The sequence below is a fragment of the Mus musculus genome, chromosome 9 (assembly GCF_000001635.26).
Source record: "Mus musculus strain C57BL/6J chromosome 9, GRCm38.p6 C57BL/6J".
In the NCBI taxonomy this organism is placed as follows: domain Eukaryota; kingdom Metazoa; phylum Chordata; class Mammalia; order Rodentia; family Muridae; genus Mus; species Mus musculus.
Window position 1 is genome coordinate 65,100,370 of NC_000075.6, and position 20,734 is coordinate 65,121,103.

The window sequence follows — 20,734 nt, forward strand, 5'->3', positions numbered from 1 at the left end:
CTAGCCACTGGGCCACCTCTCTAGCCTCAAAATCCGGATATATATATATAATTTTTATTTATTTTAAATTGTATCTAATTGTGTGTCTGCTTGTAGGTGCAGATGCCACAGAGCCCAGTGGTATCAGACCTCCTGGAGCTAGAGTTACAGACTGATGTGAGTCGCCTGGGTGGGTACCGGAACCAAATCTAGGTCCTCTGCAAATGCAATAAGCACTCTAACCGCTGAGCCATCTCTCCCATCACAAACGCATCATTTTAAATAGACGTTTAGTATGTTTTTCTCTCCCCAACCCAACCTGACATTTGATTCCCCCAGCTTTAGACACACTGAGGCAACTAACCTGGCCAGCTCAGTTGGAAAAGAGGCAGTTCTGAAAAAGAGAGTGGACCGGTGGAGGCTCAACACCATTAGCAGGCCCTGCACCTGCTGCTTTAAGCCTCCTGTCCTTAGGGAGTCCCCACTACAAACCCAAATATTCCCAGTATGCAGGTATGTAAAATGGTGGTAAGCAAGTCTTCGTTGTCCCTCACAGAGGTGGAACACAGTACAGACTGGGTTGGCTACTGAGGAGGAAGGAAGGAAGCCAAGAGAATCCCTCAGCTTGGCATGGAAGAGGTAGCGGGGACAAGGAATTGTAGTGTCCTCAGAGAGTCTGTTGGTGCAGCCTGTGGAGAGGCTAAACAGGATTCAGGTCAGGCTGTGAGTTGGAAAAGGACAGGTCTCAGTGAACTGAGCCTGGAACAGAGGTGGAGGCGACCCTGAAGGTAGAGTCATGGTAGGGTTAGGGAACAGAGATCCAGAGGCTCAGGTAAAAAGATGAACAGAAAGGAGCCTGAGGTGACCCGAGGAGCGGGAGGCTCCCGCGTGCTGAGTGAGCCGCAGGAGCAGGCTGGTGGCGCGCGGGCGCGTGTCCCCTGTGGTGCAGGGTGGCCACACTGGCGGGGCGCCCCCGCGTGGGCCGCTAGCCCAAGATGGCGATGGAGGGGCGGGCGAGCTGGCCGCGGCCCCGGCCCCCGCGCCGGCCCCCGCTCGGGCCCCGGCCCCGGAGGCCGCGCCCCCGCCCGCGGCGCCGCGCCTCCCGGAGCCACTGACGCCCGGCGCGCCCTCCCCCGGCGGCGGCCCAGGCGCCCGGACGCGGCGGCAGCGGCCCGAGCCCGGCCCTATGGCGCGGGCGGACACGGGCCGCGGGCTCCTGGTGCTGACCTTCTGCCTGCTGTCCGCGCGCGGTAAGGGCCCGGGTGGCCGCAGTCGCGAGTGGGCGTCCCCGGCGCCCGCGATGCTTGCGCGCCGGGGGCTGTGGGGACTTGCCCCCAGGGGGTGTGTGTCCTTGCTGTGCACAGCCTGGCACCGTGCGTGTCCCCCTGCGCGTGGCCCTTGTGCATGTGAGGTTTGCATGTGTGTGTCCTGCGGGGGTGGGGGTGTCCTGCGGGGGAACGTGTCCACAGCGCGTGCCTAAGGCGCCGGGTAGCATCGCCAGCGCGCGGGTGGCTGCAAGCGGGACATGATTCTGCCCTGCCCGCAAGCGTCTCGCGGTCGCGAGTGTGCCTGAGAGAGCGGGCGGGGAGGGAGTGTACACTTACACCTCCATTTGTGTCGGGTGCGTGTGTAACTGGATGGGACTGAGCTAATATTTGGCCTTGGCTTTTGGGGAGTGTCCTTGCTCTTGATGGGGGCGGCGGTGAGAAAAACCACACTCAACTTTGCCCAATGGGTGTGGCCCCTGGGGCCAGCTAGGGAGGTTGGGGGAATGTGGAGGTGTTGTGGACCCAAACCCAGGGTTCGGAGTGGGGCTGGGGGAAGGGCAGGAAACCAGTTGCTTTGCCGAACGCGTCCAACACTCGCTCTCTGGATGGGACGCGTGTCACTCCTGCCCCACCCCCAAGGGCGGACCAGGGAAGCGTGGACGAGATCAGCAAGGCCCCCTCCAGTGCCCAGGTCCTAGTGTTGGGTAGGGTCAAGGGTAAGGATCACAACTGTCCACACCAAAGAAAGGACTGGGGGCGGGGGGAGACGAAGTGTCCAAGTGTGTATGCCAAAGCTGTTTTTACCACCCCCGGCCCTCTCACTCTCAGTGGGGTGTGCGTTTGGGGGACAGCCCAAAGGAGGTTAGGTGGTAGGGCCTGGAGGGGGATGGGCTGCCCGCTTTGTTCGATTACTTCTTGCCTTCCCTGCCGAGGGGGGAGTTAAGGATGTGTCCGGGGCGAGTCGGGGAGGGACTTGGCAGTGGGGGTGGGGAGGGGGATTTTTCTCCAGCTGCTGCGGCTTTCCAGAGAGACTGGGCCAGGCCACGTGGGAGGGAGACAGGGAGGGAGGCGGGGGGTGGTGGAAAGGAGCCTCCGCTGGGCCAACCCCAGGCCCATCTCCAGGAAAACAGCGGGTGGGAGAGTGCTGGAAACAGCTCGGACCCTTGCTCTCCCCGCAAGACACGCCCCTTTCCCTCCGAGACCCTGAACCCGGCTGGGAGCCCATAGAAGCTCGGTGCGTGGGGCTGGGCCGCAGAAGCGGGAGGGCCCGGAGTTGTCAGGTGAACGCGGCGCCAGGGAAATGTCAGAGAGGTGTCTTGTCTGTCTTTGCGGAGCCCAAAGGATTAAGGAATAGTTGCACTTCCCCTCCTCCTCTTCCTCCTCCTCCTCCTCCCTCCTGTTCTTCCCAAAGCTCCAGGAACGCGGGATCCTGGCTGGCAACCGCACCCGCGCTTTATTAAATACTTCTGAGGCTTCAGGCCGGGACACCGGGTAGAGTGTTGGGAGACTGGACTCTTCTTCCCAGTGAACTGACTGAGGAGCGGGCATTGGGATTCTCCCTGTCTGCTACCTGACTGGCTACTGCAACTACTATTCTTACCCTGGTTTAACCTCCTTTGAGTGTGTAAACCTCTGCAGTCTGCAGACACCCCTACAGAGTGGAGGTCTTCCCTTCTTTTCACAGTATTTGCTGAGCACTCTTTATAGGTTAACATGTGCCTGATGCCCAGAACGTGGTGAATAAGGCCCTAGACCCAGACTGTCCGTCATAGGGTCAGGACAAGGAGCCAGGACTAGCAAGGTACTGCAGAAGAGAGGCTCCTCCTGGGGAGACCTGGAAAGGTTCTGAAGAAAACGATGGAGAGAGGAAAAGCCAGCCCTGCAGAGGGAGGAGTCTTCCAGATCAAGCAGGGGGTGCCAACGCTGGGAGGCGATTTAATTCACATCATTGCATCAAGCTAAATCTGGCTGGAGTTTAGAATATGGCGGTGGGAGTTGGGCAGGTGGGGGAGGGGTGGGCCTCATATCCAGAGAGGAGGCGAAGGAGGAAGTCCCAGCTCACAAAGTGCAGTGCCAGTCTCACTGAAGTTTCTGGCCTGAGACCCTCCTGCCCCACTGAGGGAAGCGCCCCTGTCCTGGGGAAGAGGTGGCCATCCAAGAGAGAGTGGTGGCAGCCAGTGGAATAGTAGCTTGGGTGGCTGGATTCTAAAGATACTGAGCAAGTGGAATCAGTAGGGTGTGAGCATAGACTGACGACTTTTTGTTTGTTATTTTATTATATGTGTTCGTCTATGCACCATGTATGTGTGCCCAGTGCCTGTGGAAGCCAGCTGATAGTGTCAGATCCACTGGAACTGCAGTTACATGGTTGGGAGCCACCATGTGGGTGCTGGAAACTGGACCCAGGTGGTCATGACGCGTAGCCAGTGCTTTTGACCACTGAGGCATCCCTCCAGGCCCTGTAGTGGGGTTTTTAAGGAGTGAGGAAAGTCAAACGTAACAGTCTTCCCAGCAAAGCCAACATGAGCAGAATGAAGGGCAGTACCAGGGATAGGTACAATGGCAGTGGTTGGCTAGTCCCCCGACATTGCCCTTGGGTCAAAGATTGGGTCTGTGAGCTCATAGGAGTGAGACCTCCATCTGAGGTCAATGGTAGGAAACTGAGCTCTTTCACTATAAGAAAAAGTGGGGCTCCCCCTTTCCCTTAGAATTTGGAGCTCTGAGAACACAGGGAACTCTTCCTCACCCGTGAAGCCCCTCTCTACCATCCCTTTCTCAGCCTTGATACTCAGGGGCCCATCTTAGAGATTTGCCACCAGAGCCAACACTAGAACCTTTTTAAAAAATGCTATATGTTAATATATGTATGTATGTGTATATATATATATATATATAGAGAGAGAGAGAGAGAGAGAGAGAGAGAAAGAGAGAGAGAGAGATTGAGAGCATGTACATTGATTGGTGTTTTGCCTACATGTATATCAGGGTGAAGGTGTCAGATTTCTCTGGAACTGGAGTTATAAGCAGCTGCAAACGGCTATGTGGGTGGGTTTCGAAAATTGAACTCTGGTCCTCTAAAAGAGCCATCTCTTCAACTCTTGACCCTTCTTTTAATAGTGACTCTTTTTGGGGGGGGGGAGGGGTTGAAAACAAGGTTTCTCTGTGTAGTCCTGGCTGTCCTGGAACTCACTCTGTAGACCAGACTGTCCTGGAACTCAAAGACCCATCTGCTTCTGCCTCCTGAGTGCTGAAAGTGTGCCACCATCACTCGGTTTTAATAGTGACTCTGCTGTAATTTACCTGTGAGCTTGTGAGTATTTTCGTGACCTCATTAACCCTATATTTATAGATAAATTTTTTTCCTAAAGATACCTTCTTCAAGCTAAAGAATCTCATCATATAATGTCAGCACTCAAAGAAACATAGGAAGCTAGGCTTCATGATGCCTATCTGTAACCCCAGTACTTGAAAGACTGAGGCAGGAGGATTGCTATGAGTTCAGTGCCAGTCTAAACTATATAATAACCTAACTAACTCACTTCAAAAAAAGAGAACGAAATTTGCTATGAGTCCATTTTACAGATGAGAAACCTGAGCAACTGCCTAGAGTTATGCAAATAGGAACTGATCTGGAGCTAGACCGGTCGCCTGACTCTTCTTTGTAAGGCAGACCAGCCACTCTTCCCAGGAATTTGGTGCACACATACCAAGTTCCTTGTCTCTGTACTTCTGCCTTCCATAAGAGAAGTTAGCAGCTTTAGGTCGGAGTCTTCTCTCTGGTTGGCCCAAGGCTATGGAATCCTTTTTCACCTACCTCCTACTTGCTCCAAAGGCTCTGAGGTACAGCAACCAGATGCAGAACAGATGTCACTGCCAGGCGTGTCTGGGGCGCCCAGGAGCCCGGGGGGGGGGGTGGGGGGGGAGAGAATCTGTGGAGAAGATCCCAGCTTGATCAGGGAAAGAAAGTGAGGGTTGAGTAAGGGGAACCAGAAAGGAAGCCCTGAAGCCCAGCATGCTCCCTTCTGGGCCAGGCCAGCTGTAGCTCCTCCTGTATCCTGGCAAGAGCTCCAGCCTGTGGATATGGAGGGACACTGGGGACATTGGGATCAAGGAGGCTAAGGGCCAATGAGCTTTCCCCTGGAGTACAAATCGGTATTCTCCAACACACGGTAAGAAACGTATTACTTTGTGGTAACCTTGTTACGTAGTTTTAAGGACAGAGCGCTAGGCTATCTGAGACCCAGGTGGGCTCTGAAGAAAGATAACTGTAAGCATGTGAACTGTAGAGCAGAGCCCACAGGCTCCCCACCCTTAGGATGTGCAGACTAAGGTTCACAATGACCTTACTCTTCTGCTTCCATGTGCTTTTTGTTTGCCTGTTCCAAACAGGTCCAATGTAGCCCAGGCTAGCCTTGAACTCACTATATAACCTTGACCTTTGATTCTTCTGCCTCTACCCTCTAAGTGTTGGGCTCACAGGATTCCCCGCCACACAGTTTATGCAGTGCTGGGAACCATCCCAGGGTTTCACATATTCTAAATAAGCATACTACCAACTGAGACTATCCTGAGTTCCCAATTTCAGTGTTATTACAGCATTTTATTCGGTGTCTAGTAGAAGCTACATAGTATGCCATGAAATTTCTTCCTGTATTATTCAGATCATTCTTAGCCCTGAAGAGACTTACTATATTTTTACAGATAACAAAGAGGAGGCTTGGAAAGGCATAAGGGATTCTATGATATTATTTGAGAGGGTCTGCATGTCTACACGGCCATTTGAGGAATTTGTGTTGGATATCTATTCTACACAACATGGTGTTTTAGATGCCAAAGCCTAAAGGCCAACTAGGATAAAATCCTAAGAGATTATTAAGGACAGACCAAAAACAGGACCAGGGTTATAGCTCACTTGGTAGAGTGCTTTGCCCAGCATGCAAGTGGCCCTATGGCCTAGCCAGTCATCCTAGTACTTGGGACTTAGAAGCAAGAGAATCAGAAGTTCAAGGTCATTCTCAGCTGCACATAGAGTTCAGGACCAGCCTGGGTTACATGGGACTTTGTCTCAAAAAAACAGTCTAGACTGGTCACTGCAGCAATCCAGCATCCAGTTTCCCCAAGGCAGGAAGAGGAGGGACAAGTATCTAAGTCAGACTGGTTCAAAGCCTTTCTAAGAAGTAGCAAGGGAGCCCACAAGGCACTCTCAAGAGACTTTCAGTGACTTGTTAGGGATAGGTAGGTGGGCAAGGATATTAGGGGGCCCAGATGGAAGCAAGCCATGTTGTATGTGGCTTTGCGTCACCCTAGAGGACACTGAGCCTCCTTCTCAGGATTGTAGATAGAGGGACGGTTGAGGCCCTCCTTGTGTCCTTGGCAGCCATCTGGACTCTCCTTCCAGCTGTTGGAGGGAGGGACGTAGTGTGTGGTAAGGAAGGTGGCCAAGATTCTAGAAGAAATTGACTTGTGCCTCTTGAGAAGAAAGAGTGGCCTATGGTGTCAGGAAGGATCGCCCTTCCTGAGAACAAGCCATAAATCTGTGCAGAGGGTGAGGGAATCTCTGCCATTTGTGGCAAGTCCTTGGCCTTGCTCCCCTCCCCCACCTACACATCCTGTCCTTCCTGAACATTCCTTTGAAAATGGAACCGAACTCAGGTTCCTGATAACTTCACCAAATAGCTCCAATGAGACCCTGGAACTCTCTAGCAAATTGCCTTTATGACTAGGTTTTCATAGGTGTCATAAAATCTAATTTATCCTCTTAAGTGAGCAAAAGGGCTTCTCATAGCCCATGATGGCACAATCTGTAAAAGAAGTAGAGGCAGGTTGATCAAGAACAAACAGCCTGAGCTGAATAGTGAGGCCGTGTCTCAAAAAAACAGAAAGAAAAAACAAAACAAAACAAAACAAAACAAAGAAAGAAAACACCTGTTTGAAAACTAAGATTGGGGGGCAAGCCCAGTGGCAGAAGCCTTTAATCTCAGTACTCAGGGCAGAAGTAGGTAGACTCTCTGTGAGTTCAAGGCTAGACTTTCAGATTGAGTTCTAGGATAGACTGGGCTATGTAGAAAGACCTTGTCTCGAAAAGAAAAGAAAAGAAAAGAAAAGAAAAGAAAAGAAAGGAAAAGAAAAGAAAAGAAAAGAAAAGAAAAGAAAAGAAAAAAGAAAAGATTGAGAAATGGCTGGGAGACCCCCAAAACAGAACTTCTGCATCTCTGATGGACTCTCACGAAAAAAAGAAAGAGGAGGAGAAGGAGGAAGAAGAAGAAGAGAATTGAGGGAAGCCTCTGTCCTGTAGGGAAAAGACTGGTGATCAGCAGGTCTCCTGGTACCTGCTGCGTGCTTCCTTCATATCAGTCTAAGGAAGAATGGAAATAAATGCTTGTGCAAAGTGGAAGTCAGCCATGCAGTGGGTTGGGGGAGCAAGAGGCCTTGGACAAGAAAGGTCTACTCTCTTTCAGATATGACTACTATGGACTTGGCAGTGGAGAGATCATACCATGTTAAAGTAAACATTGCTATTTAAACATTGCAGAGTACAAGGAAGTTTAAAAATAAAGGTAGAGGTTAGGGAGACAGCTCAGTGATTAAGAGCATGTGTTGTTCTTGCAGAGGACCCCAGTTTGGTTCCCAGCATGGAAGTTCAGATCCTTCAGAGGATCTGAAGCCTTCTTTTGACCTCCACAGGCATCATGCATGCATATGGTGCACATACATATATTCAGGCAAAACACATAACAATAAATGTTTGTGGTTTTGTTTTGTTTTGTTTTTTTTTTAATTAAATAGCATTTCAGGCTATCTGTTAATGGAAGAATTTAGTTTGGTTTTCTGTGTGTGTGTGTGTGTGTGTGTGTGTGTGTGTGTGTGCAAGCACGCGCACACACACACACACACACACACTCCATTTGCATGTATTCCTGCATGACAGATGAGGGCATCAATCCTGTTATAGAGAGTTGTGAACCACCATGTGGGTGCTGGGAATTGAACTCAGCCCCTGGTTTGATTTTCTTGAAACAAGGTTTCATGTAGTCCAGGCTGGACTTGAATCCCTATATTGTGGAGGATGACCTAGAACTTTGTGAGTGTGATGCTGGGAATTGAACTTAGGGCCTCAAGCATGCCAGGCAAGCGCTCTTAATCACTGAGCACTTGAACTTCTGGCCCTCCTGCCTCCACCTCCTTAGTGCTGCTATTTTCTTTTTCGGGTGTGTACTGCTAAGCACTAATTATCCAGAGCTAGAGGATCAACCCTAGGGCCTGCTAGCCTGAGCTACATCCCTAGCCCCCGAAGAAGTTCGATGGAAATATTTGAGTTTGAATCTCCTTGTTTAAGGTTGGAGAAACTGAGACAGAAGGGTGTGTGGGATGAGCTAATCCAAGATGGTGCAAGAAAGGACTGGACCTAGAGTCCTGGCGACGGGGACCAATGATGGTAGAGAGGCACAAAGTTCGGTTCACCTCTAGGTGAGAGGAAAAATTCTTAGGAGACTTCCAGATGGCGTTTGAAAATCTTCCCTGGAGGAAGGCGGAGAAGTCTCCTGAAGAGCGGCTGGTGTCTGGGCAAAGTTTCCTGGAAAACCTCTTTTTCAGGAGCAACTGCACCCCCTTTCCTCATCCCCCAGTTGCGGGTTCAGCCCCTGAAAGTCAGATTCCCCCACACCACCGCTCTCTCCTGTCGCTAGCTTCCTCATCGGTAGAATGGACCTTGAACTTCTGAGAAGTTGCCACTGAAATGAGTCTGCTAGGGCTCATGGCGCAGACCTGCTTCTCTCAGAGGCGGATCCCTGTTCTTTCTGCATCTTCGTCCCTGTGGCTTTCCCAGATTCCGCCTTGTTGGGCTCCTCTGAGGTGGCGAAGTTAGACATCTGCTGATCCATGAATATTCAGGAAGGGAACTGGAGCTCCTGGGGCCCCGCTGCCAGCCACCAGCCCCTCTGGCGGCTGTCCTGCCCGCCAGAGCCCAGGCTGCTGACATACCCAGCAGCTGCTCGGGCCCCAACTGTTCACATTGTTTGTTCTGCACGGCAGGGGATTTTTCAAGCCCCGGACATGCTTTAGGGGGTGGGGAGGCTGCCAGAGGACTCGAAGATTCGTGTTCTGTGGGGCTTTTCTCCCCTGAAATCCAAGCCTCCAGTTCTGCCTCTGGACCGGAGCATTTGAAGCTGCTGGGCTGGGAGCCCAGGCTTGCCTTCCACAACTCTGAATTTGAATCATGGAATCTGGGGCTTTAGAAGAGAAAGGACTGAATGCTAAGGGCAGCAAAGAGCGTTTGTGTAGCTCCTTACCGTATGCCCAGGGTCTTACAGAATGAGGCTTTGGGCATAGTTGTGTAGTGAGCTTTCGCCTGACCTGCACAAAAACTGTGGTTCTGTTCCCAGTACCGAACCAAAAAAAAGGTGGAGTTTCTCTACTTCTTGAGTGATGTTCTTCAGGGTCTGGCCTGAACCCCTGACAGGCTCAGTAGCATCTTCATTTTAAATATGTGGAAACCGAGTACCAGAGAGGACACCTGGCTGTCACAGCTGGCAGGCGAAATGGCAAGACTGGGACCTTGGTGTGTGTGTGTGTGTGTGTGTGTGTGTGTGTGTGTGTGTGTGTGTGTGTGTGTGTGCCCATGAGAATGTATAGGTGTTTATGAGGAGGTCAGAGATCATCGTTCTTTTTTTAAGGTGAGGGCATGGATGAGATGGAGTTTCCTGAGGCTACCAGCAACACGAAACACCTGGTGTCCTGTATACACCTGGTTCACTACAGCTGAGGAGGAGGGAGACTTTGAGGAGGAGGAAGTGGCCTGGAGCTGTCTCAGCAGCTAAAACATTGGAGCAAAGTGATGGCTTTATTCACTCAGAGTCTGTCTGCTGGCCATAACGGCTGCGCAAATGCTGTCTTACCCTGACATCACTTGTACAGACAGAAACCACCACAAAAGCAACTTCACAGTAATAATATAAGTTAGATTGCAATAATTATAATAAACTACATTTTAATAATAAATATATTAAAATAAGTAGAGGAAAATTATTTTAGATTTATTTCTTTTATTTGATGCGTATGAGTGTTTTGCTGTGGATATGTGTGTGCAGCTGCCTGGGCCTCAGATCCCTCAGAACTGGAGCTACACATGACCGTGAACTCCTATGCGGATGCTAGGAACTGAACCCTAGTACTCCGCAAGAGTAGCAAATACCCTTCCTTAGTGGCTGAGCCACTTATCCAGTCCCCATCTTAATTTCAGAAACAGGGTCTCTTACTGAACTCAGAGATTGACTTTCAGATTGGCAAAACTGGCTCCAGGGACTCTCCTGTCTCCACCTTCCCAGCTCTGTGATTGCAGCTGTTAGTGTGAGAATCCAAAGTCGGATCGGCACAGCCGTGTGGAAAACACTTTCCACCTGGGCCATGTCTCCAGCCCCTGGAACCTTGACTGGGAGGGGACTGCCTTCTTCCCTAGCCCTGTGTATCTCTCAGGGCAGCCATGAGCCAGAACTGTCCAGCAGAGCTCTGCTGAAGGAGTGGAAGGGTGGTGATCTGGTCAGGCCCTTTCTGACCCTTTATCCTTCACATTTCTTCCCAGATTCCCTCCCCTCAGCCAGCTAGGACTTTATTATTACTATTATTATTATTATTATTATTATTATTATTAATTTTATGTGTATATGTATTTTGCCTGCATGTATGCCTCTGTGTACCATGTGTGTGCCTGCTGCCTGCAGAGGCCATCAGAGAGGATCAGAGTTCCCTGGAACTGGAGTTGTGGATGGTTGTGAGCTGATGGGGTGCTGAGCCTGAGTCCCAGTCCTCTGAACAAACAGCTAGTACTTTTTTTTTTTTTTTTTTTTTTGAGACAGGGTTTCTCTGTGTAGCCCTGGCTGTCCTGGAGCTCACTTTGTAGACCAGGCTGGCCTTGAACTCAGAAATCTGCCTGCCTCTGCCTCCTGAGTGCTGGGATTAAAGGCACGTACTCCCGGCACAGCTAGTACTCTTAACCCCTGAACCATCTCTCCAGTTCCTGGGCTGTCTTATTCTGCTTTGAATGCTGTAGGAAGGAAACATGGGCACACAGAGGGGTCGAGTGTGTTGACCAGTGTAGCAGACAGAGGAACATGTGTATAGGGGACCATAGTTGGAACACTGTGGGTTGTTCGTGGCATGGTACTGTATTTGCTCTGGAACAGAGATCTTTGTATCAGTGGATAAACTGAGACTCAGAAGAAGAGCCCAGTCCAAGGCCGTACATCTTCCCGACTGCCAACCTTTCCTGCTTTGTCCCTCCAGCCTTGCTGGAGACCTTGGCTTGGGTGACTGAGTTCTTATGGGACAGGGAGGGAGCAGGACAACTGTGACAAAGCACTCCAATGGGAAGCTATTGCCCCGTGACAATGAGCAGGCCCCGTTGAAGCATTGATTATGATAAGAAATATTTTCCCTTTGTGATTATTGCCCTGAGATGGGATAGTGTATGCTCTATTCTAATCCTCCTTCTCTTCCCTTCATGGCAGGGGCAGTGTTAGGGTCTATGGGCAGCATACGTGTACACACACACACACACACACACACACTCATGCCTTACACACATAGTACATTTCTCAGAGTTTTCCAGCTACAACATTTTTCAAGCTTGAGGTATGAGCAACAGTGGTGGGGATGAGACATTGGATTCCTGGAGGACTAAAACCACTAAGCCACCACACAGTGCCAGGCAATGCTACACCACGTACACATCACCCAGCGACCATTCATAACAGCCCTAAAAGGACAGAACTGCTCTGTATTTTTAAAACCAAGAAACAACTCACAATTTATATAGAATTTACCACGTATATAGGTTAAAAAAAAAATTTTTTTTGAGACAGACTTTCATGTAGTCCAGACTGGCTTCCAATTTCTACATAGCTGAAGAATGAGGAAGACCCTGAACTATTGATCATCCTGCCTCCTTCTCTGTAGTGTTGGGATTACAGGTGTGCACTACCCCACTCAGTTACCCACTCGGTGCTAGGGGCCAAACTCAGGCCTTAAGGCATGCTATGCAAATGCTCTACCATCTGAGCCATAGCCCCCCCCACCACCACCATCCACTCTACCCTGTGGTTTTGAATCTACTAATAAGGTTATGTTGCCTTGGCCACTGTCTAATTCTAGAACCTTTCCATAAAAAAGAAACGTCATACTCCTTAGTGGTCATTCCCCATTCCTCTCTGCTCAAGACTCCTGGTAACCATTACTCTACTTTCTGACTTATGGACATTCCACAGAAATGGGGTCCCAAAGTGTGTGGTGGCTGGTGGCTGGTGGCTTTCACTTGGCATGAAGTTTCCAGGGTTTTTCTATGCACTAGCATGCGGAATGTTTCATCCCTTCTGCTGACTGAGTAAAATATTAGTTACTTATCAGGCGAAGAGCAAACATTTGGGTCAAGTCTACCTTCTGGCTGTTGTAATAAAGCTGCTGTGAGTTGGGTCTTTCGTGGGCAAAGAAGTTAAACCATGGGGAGATGGGCCTTGAGAAGTAAGGGGCTGTTGGCAAAGAAAATGGATGCAGATGGTCACAGGGTCTTTCCTTAAGTGATTGACACTGGGTGGTGCATCAGGGACCAGGAGGCCACACACCACAGCCCTGGTGTCTCTTCCTTCTCACAGGGGAGCTGCCATTGCCCCAGGAGACAACTGTCAAGCTGAGCTGTGATGAGGGACCCCTGCAAGTGATCCTGGGCCCTGAGCAGGCTGTGGTGCTGGACTGCACTTTGGGGGCTACAGCTGCTGGGCCTCCGACCAGGGTGACATGGAGCAAGGATGGAGACACTGTACTAGAGCATGAGAACCTGCACCTGCTACCCAATGGCTCCCTGTGGCTGTCCTCACCCCTAGAGCAAGAAGACAGCGATGATGAGGAAGCTCTTAGGATCTGGAAGGTCACTGAGGGCAGCTATTCCTGTCTGGCCCACAGCCCGCTAGGAGTGGTGGCCAGCCAGGTTGCTGTGGTCAAGCTTGCCAGTAAGTGCTTGCATCTCTGGGGTGAGGGTGGAGATTTGGAGACCAAAGGGGACAGAAGGGATAGGGAGAAGGATCTAAAGTTAGTTACCTGCATCAGAACCGGGAGCCCAGCCCAGGTTCCCTGCCTCCTGTCCTGTCCCACTCACTGGGTCCCCTCTTGCTGTTAGCTACTCTTGCTGCTCGGTGTTCCATCAGCCAGGTCTTCACTCCATCAACCTCCTTTCTCACCCTTTGAGTTCTAGTGTATAGGACTGGCTTGTCTGCCAGGAAGAGGTCAGGAGCCCAAAGGTTTCTCTTCCTGTTTCCTACCCACACACCACAGTGTACAAGGATATAACCATGACCTATCCTGGCACTGGCTCCTTAGGGCTCTCTAGAGGTACCAGGAAATACTGTGATGGTAATGTTGGACATGGGTACAACATGCTTTGGATTACACACTGCCAGTACCATCTGACCAGCAATCCTTTCTTAGCCCTTGGCTACCACTGTGCTCTCCCTCACTGTGGGTTTGCTCAGCTGTGTGTCCATGACTCTGCGTTCTGTGCCACTGTGCTGACAGCAATCTCTCTTCTCTTCTCTTCTCTTCTCTTCTCTTCTCTTCTCTTCTCTTCTCTTCTCTTCTCTTCTCTTTCTCTCTCTCTCTCTCTCTCTCTCTCTCTCTCTCTCCACCATGTTCATCCCCAGCACTCGAAGACTTCTCTCTGCACCCCGAGTCCCAGATTGTGGAGGAGAACGGGACAGCACGCTTTGAATGCCACACCAAGGGCCTTCCAGCCCCCATCATTACTTGGGAAAAGGACCAGGTGACCGTGCCTGAGGAGTCCCGGTGAGTGACCCTCAGGGAGTCTGCCCCAGTGTGCAGGACATAGGGTTCTGGGACATGCTTAGAACTGGGATTCTTACAGCCAAGGTGCTCCATTTGCCTAAACTCACCCAAGAGCCAACCACTAGCCCGACTCCTGGCCCAGTGAGAAGGTTTCCTCTCTGGAAGAGAAGCTACCCACCAGGCTGAGGTGCATAGAACTAGGGGACAGTCTAGAGCTCTTCCAAGCACTGCTGGTCCACACTTGCTTTATCAAGGGCTCTAAGAGCCAGACAGCAGCTATGATCTATTCAAGACCACATCAGGGGCCACGGGCAGAAGACTGGCTTCTGCTCTGCTCTTTCCAAGGTTCCTCTGGAGTTTCTCCATGGACTCCTACTTCTCTTCCTATCTCTGCTCTACCCTGTCAGGCACAGGCATCTCTGACCAGCAGGCTACAGGGTCTATTTTGGTCCATTCACTTCTCTTTTTATAAAGATAGTATTGGTGGAACAATCCTGGGGAAGGTTCTAGGTTGAATGCCAAGCAGAGGACAACCAGGATTTGGCCCCTGCTGTGGCCTCCTGATGCACACACAGCAGACCAGAACCCAGAGGCTCACTGCCTCTGGGGCTTCTGGGTTGGCTTCACATCTTGGTCCTCACCCCATGGATCCTTACACATCTTTGGGAAATGCGCCTCCAAAGGTCTCTCCCAGGCATTCTGCAACCCTCTGCTGCATGGAAATGCGATCCCCACCCCGACACACACTTAGAAACATTGGCTTGCACATCACTCCCAAGTACATCCAACTCCGTCTTGACTGTTGGGCTGCCTCATCATTGCTGACTTTTGACCCAGTGGTGGGAGTAGAAGGTGTAGAAAAGTCACAGAACACCTTTGATCAGGTAAAGTCAACAGATAGCATCCTTGTTGACAGAGTGCAGTTTGGTCTCCACTCATCCTTGGCACATCCAGTTCAGCTCTTGTCTCCCTATATCTGTGAAATGAAATGTGAAGGGCATTCGGCTAAATTGTAATTTTCCAAATGTGACCTCTGTAGCATGTTTGTTTGTTGTTTGTTTTGTCTTAGATAAGGTCTTATTGTAGCTCAGGCTAGCCTCAAACTCTCAGCATTAGTCAGGGATGATCTTGAACTCATGATCTTCCTCTCTGCTTGGTACTGAAATATCAGTTTATGTGGTATTGGGGATGGAACCCAGAGCTTCAGGCATGCTAAGCAAGTATTCTTAGCAACTGAGCTACATCCCCAGCCCGAAGACATATTTTTAAAATACATATAAACAAAAAAGGAGGAAAAAATTATCTCATTGCCCAACCACTGTTATTTAGACAGGATGGTCAATTGTTTCCTGACACAGGGTCTTGCTAGGTAGCCCAGGCTGGCCTTCTGCCTCAGCTTCCGCAGTCCTGGAATTACAGGCCTGTGCCAACATCTCTGGCCCCTTTTATTATTGTGGTTTTGTTTTTCTCTCATTGTTAGGTTTCTGCATTGTTTTGAACAGGGTCTCCCTGTGAACACCAGGCTTGTCTAGACCTCAGTGTGTAGACGAGGCTGTCCTCCTCAAAACAGTGGGAATCAGACTTCCCTTCCCCGCATCTAATTCAGGCCACAGACCTCACCCATTAGGTGGGGCTGCCAGCTTCCAGGCCCCAGAAGTGCTTGCCACCAAGTCCTCTGAAAATTGATCCTGGCCTATAAATAGACCAGGCTCACATGTCCCAGCACATTGTGTCAGGGAATAAAGAAATGTCTAAAGCAGCAACTAGATTATGGCCAAGGTATGTATTTTTGCATGTGCCCAGATATACAGATATTCTAATGACAAACTCAGCTCAGTGGTCACAAGAGATCGCATTCCTTAGAGTTGGCTGTGAGCATTTGCAGCTCAAATACACTCTGTCAGGGGAAAGGCACATACTTTTGTAACAGATGACAAAGGCTAAACACTAAGGCAGTTCCCTGGTATTTATGATTTACCCATCTATCTGTCTGTCCGTCCGATCATCCACCATCCATCTGTCTGTCTGTCTGTGTCTGTCTATCAATTTCAAGGCAGGGTCTGATGTGGCCTAGGCTGACTTTGAATTCCTAACTCTCCATCCATTCGTCCACCCACCATCCACCATCCACCATCCATCCATCCATCCATCTGTCTATCTGTCTATCTATTTAAAGGCAGAAAGGTAGGGTCCCATGTGGCCTAGGCTGGCTTTCAGCGCCTAGTTCTCTTGCTTCTACCTCCTAAGTGCTACAATTGCAGGCAAGTGCTACCACACCATGAGGTGTTGAGCTTAGGACCCAGCACGTCCAGAGTTTTGTGTATGCTAGACAATCCACTCTCCCACCTGAACTCCACCCTAGCCTCACTTACATTCATCTCTAGTAATAGGAGATACCTTTTTTTTCCATGGGAGCCAGCCATGAATGAAACTAAAAAAAGAATTTATATTAAAATGCCAAAATGCAGCCGGGCGTGGTGGCACACACCTTTAATCCCAGCACTTGGGAGGCAGAGGCAGGCGGATTTCTGAGTTCAGGGCCAGCCTGGTCTACAGAGTGAGTTCTAGGACAGCGAGGGCTACACAGAGAAACCCTGTCTCAAAAAACCAAAAAAAAAAAAAGAAAAAAAGAAAAAAAAAGCCAAAATGCACATTATAGAATGAAAAGGGAAGCCCCTCCTGACTGAACGCAGGCCTTACCATTTTGAGTATTCCACCATCCTCATCCTCACTCCAGACCAGCCTAACTCAAAAACAAAAAGGTTTTCATTTTGTAAAATTCAACAAATAAGAGTGCTCAACAATCCCCCTCACAAAGGGAACCCCAAGCACTACAAAAGCTTTGCCAACCATGTGCCTCAACCTGTCATTTATCTGTTTCCCCAAACCAGAATTGCTTCCTTTTTGTTTGTTTTAAATATTTTTGTGCCCATACATGTTTTTTTTTTCATTTATTTTATGTATATGAGTACACTGCAAGCTGTCTTCAGACACACCAGAAGAGGGCCATTACAGATGGTTGTGAGCCACCACGTGGTTGCTGGGACTTGAACTCAGGACCTCTGGAAGAGCAGTCAGTGCTCTTAACTGCTGAGCCATCTCACCAGCCCCAGAATTGTTTCTTAAGCACTATTTTGTAACTTCTCCCCTACTAGCCAATACATTTCAGTCATCTTTCAGAAGCCAGAGTTTCTAAAACCACATTGTAACAAAACCAGAACAGGTTTAGACAGCCCTGGGGAGGCAGGGCAGCACCTTGCCTCTGGCTGCAGCTACAGCTCTGTGCCCGAGGAAAGGAGCAGGCAGATCCATTCCTGCACACAAAGTGAAGGAAATGCTATTGCTCAAGGAACAGGTTTGCTCTTAGCACTTGGTGCTCCCTTTTCCTGGCACCAAGATTCGAAAGTGGAGGTAATCCCCTAGGGGAACTGGCTGGATGGAGGATGGAGGGGAAGGAAAAGCCACAGATTGCAGCATGTGAAGTAGAGTCGGCCGTGAGGGGTGGTCTTTCTCATCTGATTTCTCATGGCAGTAGATTGGGTACTGGCCCAGATGTCTCCCTACATGTTTCTCCTGCTTCCCCGCCCCCATCTCTCTACTGTAGCACATCTGTGAGTGCATCTGGAGCTGAGGTGAGAGGTTGGGTGTGGGACAAAGGCTCACCTGGGCAGATGAGGGAAGGACTGGTCCCACCATATTCCCAAGAATGTCTCCCAATACCCTTCTTCAGTCCCTTGGCCATCTCACCGCTCCCATACTTAGGTTTCCTTAGCCCCTGCTTTTCCAGGAACAAAGAGCCTTCCCCAGCACCCAATGCCCTGTCGCCCTATGGTTCCACCCAGTCTGTACACTTAAGATTCTCACTACCTGGAGCTGACCCCCGTAGAAGGCCTCATCACCTCCTGACTGGTTGAACATACTCAGTGCCCACCATCCCCCAACCTCCCTGCCCCAAGTTTCTCAAGCAAGGTCTCCTGGCTTTCTCAACCTTCTCTCCTGCAGGTCTGGTAAGAAGGCCCCGTCTTCCTGGTCTTCTAAATTGCTTTGTGGATTGCTGGGTAGAAACTATTGGAAACCACACCCATCCCTCCCACAGCCACACCTAGCTATGAGCAGGGGCCTGAACTTGGCCTCTAGGACCAGAAGACCTGGCCTCAAGATGTCTTGTAGCATAGTGTCACATCATCTACAATGGCCTCCAACGCACTGTGTGGCACAGGATGACCTTCAGCTTCTGATTCTCCTGCCTCCACCTCCCTAACGCTGTCATTACAGGCGTGGAGCGTTACTGATTCACACAGTGCTGAAGATGGAAGTGGGGTCTGGTGCAAGCTAGACAAGCCTTCTACTCATGGAACCATATCCCCAGCCCCTGGTTTTGGGCTGTAACTGCTCCAGCATGAAGACCCTGGGTGAATGCACTACCCTGAGCTTCAATTTTGTTACCATAAAATGGAGGTTGTGATTCTCCTGCCTCTTGGGATTCCTTTGAGGGTCAGAGGAGATGAGGGAATAAGGGAATTTTTGTTAGGAAGAGGGAAAGGAAATGCAGGTAAGAGGTTAATAAAGGTGGAGCAAGCAGAGAGATGACGGCTTGGCAGTTGTAAATGCGAGCTACTCCTCTGGAGTTAGCTCCCAGCACCACATCAGGCCGCTCGCCACTGCCAGTAACTGCAGCTCCATCTGCAACGCCAGCCCTTTCCTCAACTTGGCAGGCACCTGCGCTAAGGCACACACACACAAACGCTGTTTCTGTTGTTGGTTTTTAATCTTCCAGGGGTGAAAAAAAAAGGTTTAAAACATCCAAAATCTTTTTTTGTTTGTTTGCTTGTTTGGGTTTTTTTCGAGACAGGGTTTCTCTGTGTAGTCTTGGCTGTCCTGGAACTCACTCTGTAGACCAGGCTGGCCTCGAACTCAGAAATCTGCCTGCCTCTGCCTCCCAAGTGCTGGGATCAAAGGCGTGCACCACCACGCCTGGCTAAAACATTCAAATTCTTAAAATGGTATATGTGTGTAATAAAAAGTTAGGCTTCGGGCTGGTGAGATGGCTCAATGGGTAAGAGCACTGACTGCTCTTCTGAAGGTCCAGAGTTCAAATCCTAGCAACCACATGGTAGGTCACAACCACCTGTAATGAGATCTGATGCCCTCTTCTGGTGTGTCTGAAGTCGGCTACATTGTACTTACATATAATAAATAAATAAATCTTTAAAAAAAAAAAAAGTTAGGCTTCTCACACCTCCAGCTTCCAGGCTACCAGGCCCCCTCCTCAGAAACAACTTCCTTTTCTGGGGACATTCAGTACATATACAATCTAGTAAGAATTTGGCTCTGAGTGTGTTATCCTGCGGCACCAAAGCACACAGTGCGGAGGGCGCCTGGACCTGCCGCGTTCCATTGCAGGAGGTGCCCACACCTGTGAGGCCAGGATACACCCAACAGTTTCCAGCCTCTGCACAGGGCTGCAGTAAACACTGACATGCAGGTGCTGTGTGTGTCTGACTGACTGTGATAGAGTCCCAGAAGTCCCAGGGCTAGATGAACAGCTCCTTGCTGTTGGATCATGCTACCAGCTTGTCCAGAAAAGAGCATGTCCTGGGTGATGCCTGCTGGACAGATGTGCCTTCTGTGATTTCCTTACCCACCCGCCTGAGCTGTTAGTAAACCATTTGGTCTTTGCCAGTCTGTTAGGTGAGGGTTGGCATTTCTGTCCCTCAGGGCCACCCCTCTCTATCGCCTTCCCACACCTCACAGGCTCCCTCTGCTCCTTCCCAAGGCTCATCACTCTTCCCAATGGCGTCCTCCAGATCCTAGATGTCCAGGACAGTGATGCAGGCTCCTACCGCTGCGTGGCCACCAATTCAGCCCGCCAACGATTCAGCCAGGAGGCCTCGCTCACTGTGGCCCTCAGAGGTAAGGGGATTTCTGGGGACAGCTATACTGGGAATGAAAGTGACTAGACCCGGGTCTTTGGAAAGCTGATTGAGTAGTAATTCTACATGGGATAGACCTAGGGTTTGGGACTCCAACTGGCAGGGGGTGGGGGTGGGGGTGGGGTTCGTTCCTTATGGGGTGTCTGTGTTTCCTACGGTTGCACAAGAACTGGTGAACAGGCAAGGTATCCAAATGCCCTGCAGCCTCTGGTCCCTTCTGCCCTTCCAGGTGCCTTAAAGGCTTTGGGCTAGAGGTTCACCCAATCTCCTTATGTATGCCAAACTGGCTCCTCACCTGTACTCTGGTCCTTTTCTGCCTTTCTTTTTCCCATTTTTTTTAAACATTTATTTTGTGTGTTCATACACAAGTCCCATAGCACTCATGAACAGAGAAGGATTTGTGGAAGTCGGTTGTCTTCTTCCACTTAGTGGGTTCCTGGGATCCGTCAGACTTGGCAGCAAGCATCTGTAGCTAGAAGTCTCTTTTCTGCCTCTCTTTGAAAAGCCCCTGCCAGGATTAGGTAGTAACAAGGGCACTGGTTTGGGGGGTCACGAAGACCTGTTTTGAATCCTGACTCTCCTCACCATCTGTGTGACCCTGAGATGGGAATGGAAAGTGCTTGGCATTCAGCAGCTGCTCCACAGATCTCACTGCAAGCCTCCCCCAAGGTTGCTCACTTGTGTCATCCCTCCTCTTCACTGGTTCCATCCTCTAGTCCCTAGGCTGAG

General features: G+C 50.2%; 1 protein-coding gene across 19 annotated transcripts in view; it reads left to right on the forward strand.

Annotated features, from left to right (window-relative positions):
* The first annotated feature begins 653 nt into the window (after positions 1-653).
* Positions 654-20,734, forward strand: part of Igdcc4 (immunoglobulin superfamily, DCC subclass, member 4) — a 36,925-nt gene continuing 16,844 nt past the window's right edge. For 3 of the 19 annotated variants that reach the window (XR_001778946.1, XR_379432.3, XM_006511311.2), the window contains exons 1-4: positions 1,092-1,385; positions 12,890-13,243; positions 13,931-14,072; positions 19,849-19,985. Coding sequence is in view for 11 of the 19 variants with exons in the window: in XM_006511311.2 (XP_006511374.1) it covers positions 1,166-1,385; positions 12,890-13,243; positions 13,931-14,072; positions 19,849-19,985 (853 nt within the window). In the remaining 8 variants the exon portion in view is untranslated. Of the gene's footprint in view, positions 768-1,085; positions 1,386-1,446; positions 1,964-2,337; positions 2,528-12,889; positions 13,244-13,930; positions 14,073-19,848; positions 19,986-20,734 lie in introns of those variants that run through there. The other 16 variants (XM_006511306.2, XM_006511307.2, XM_030244468.1 and 13 more) reach the window with 10 other exon arrangements.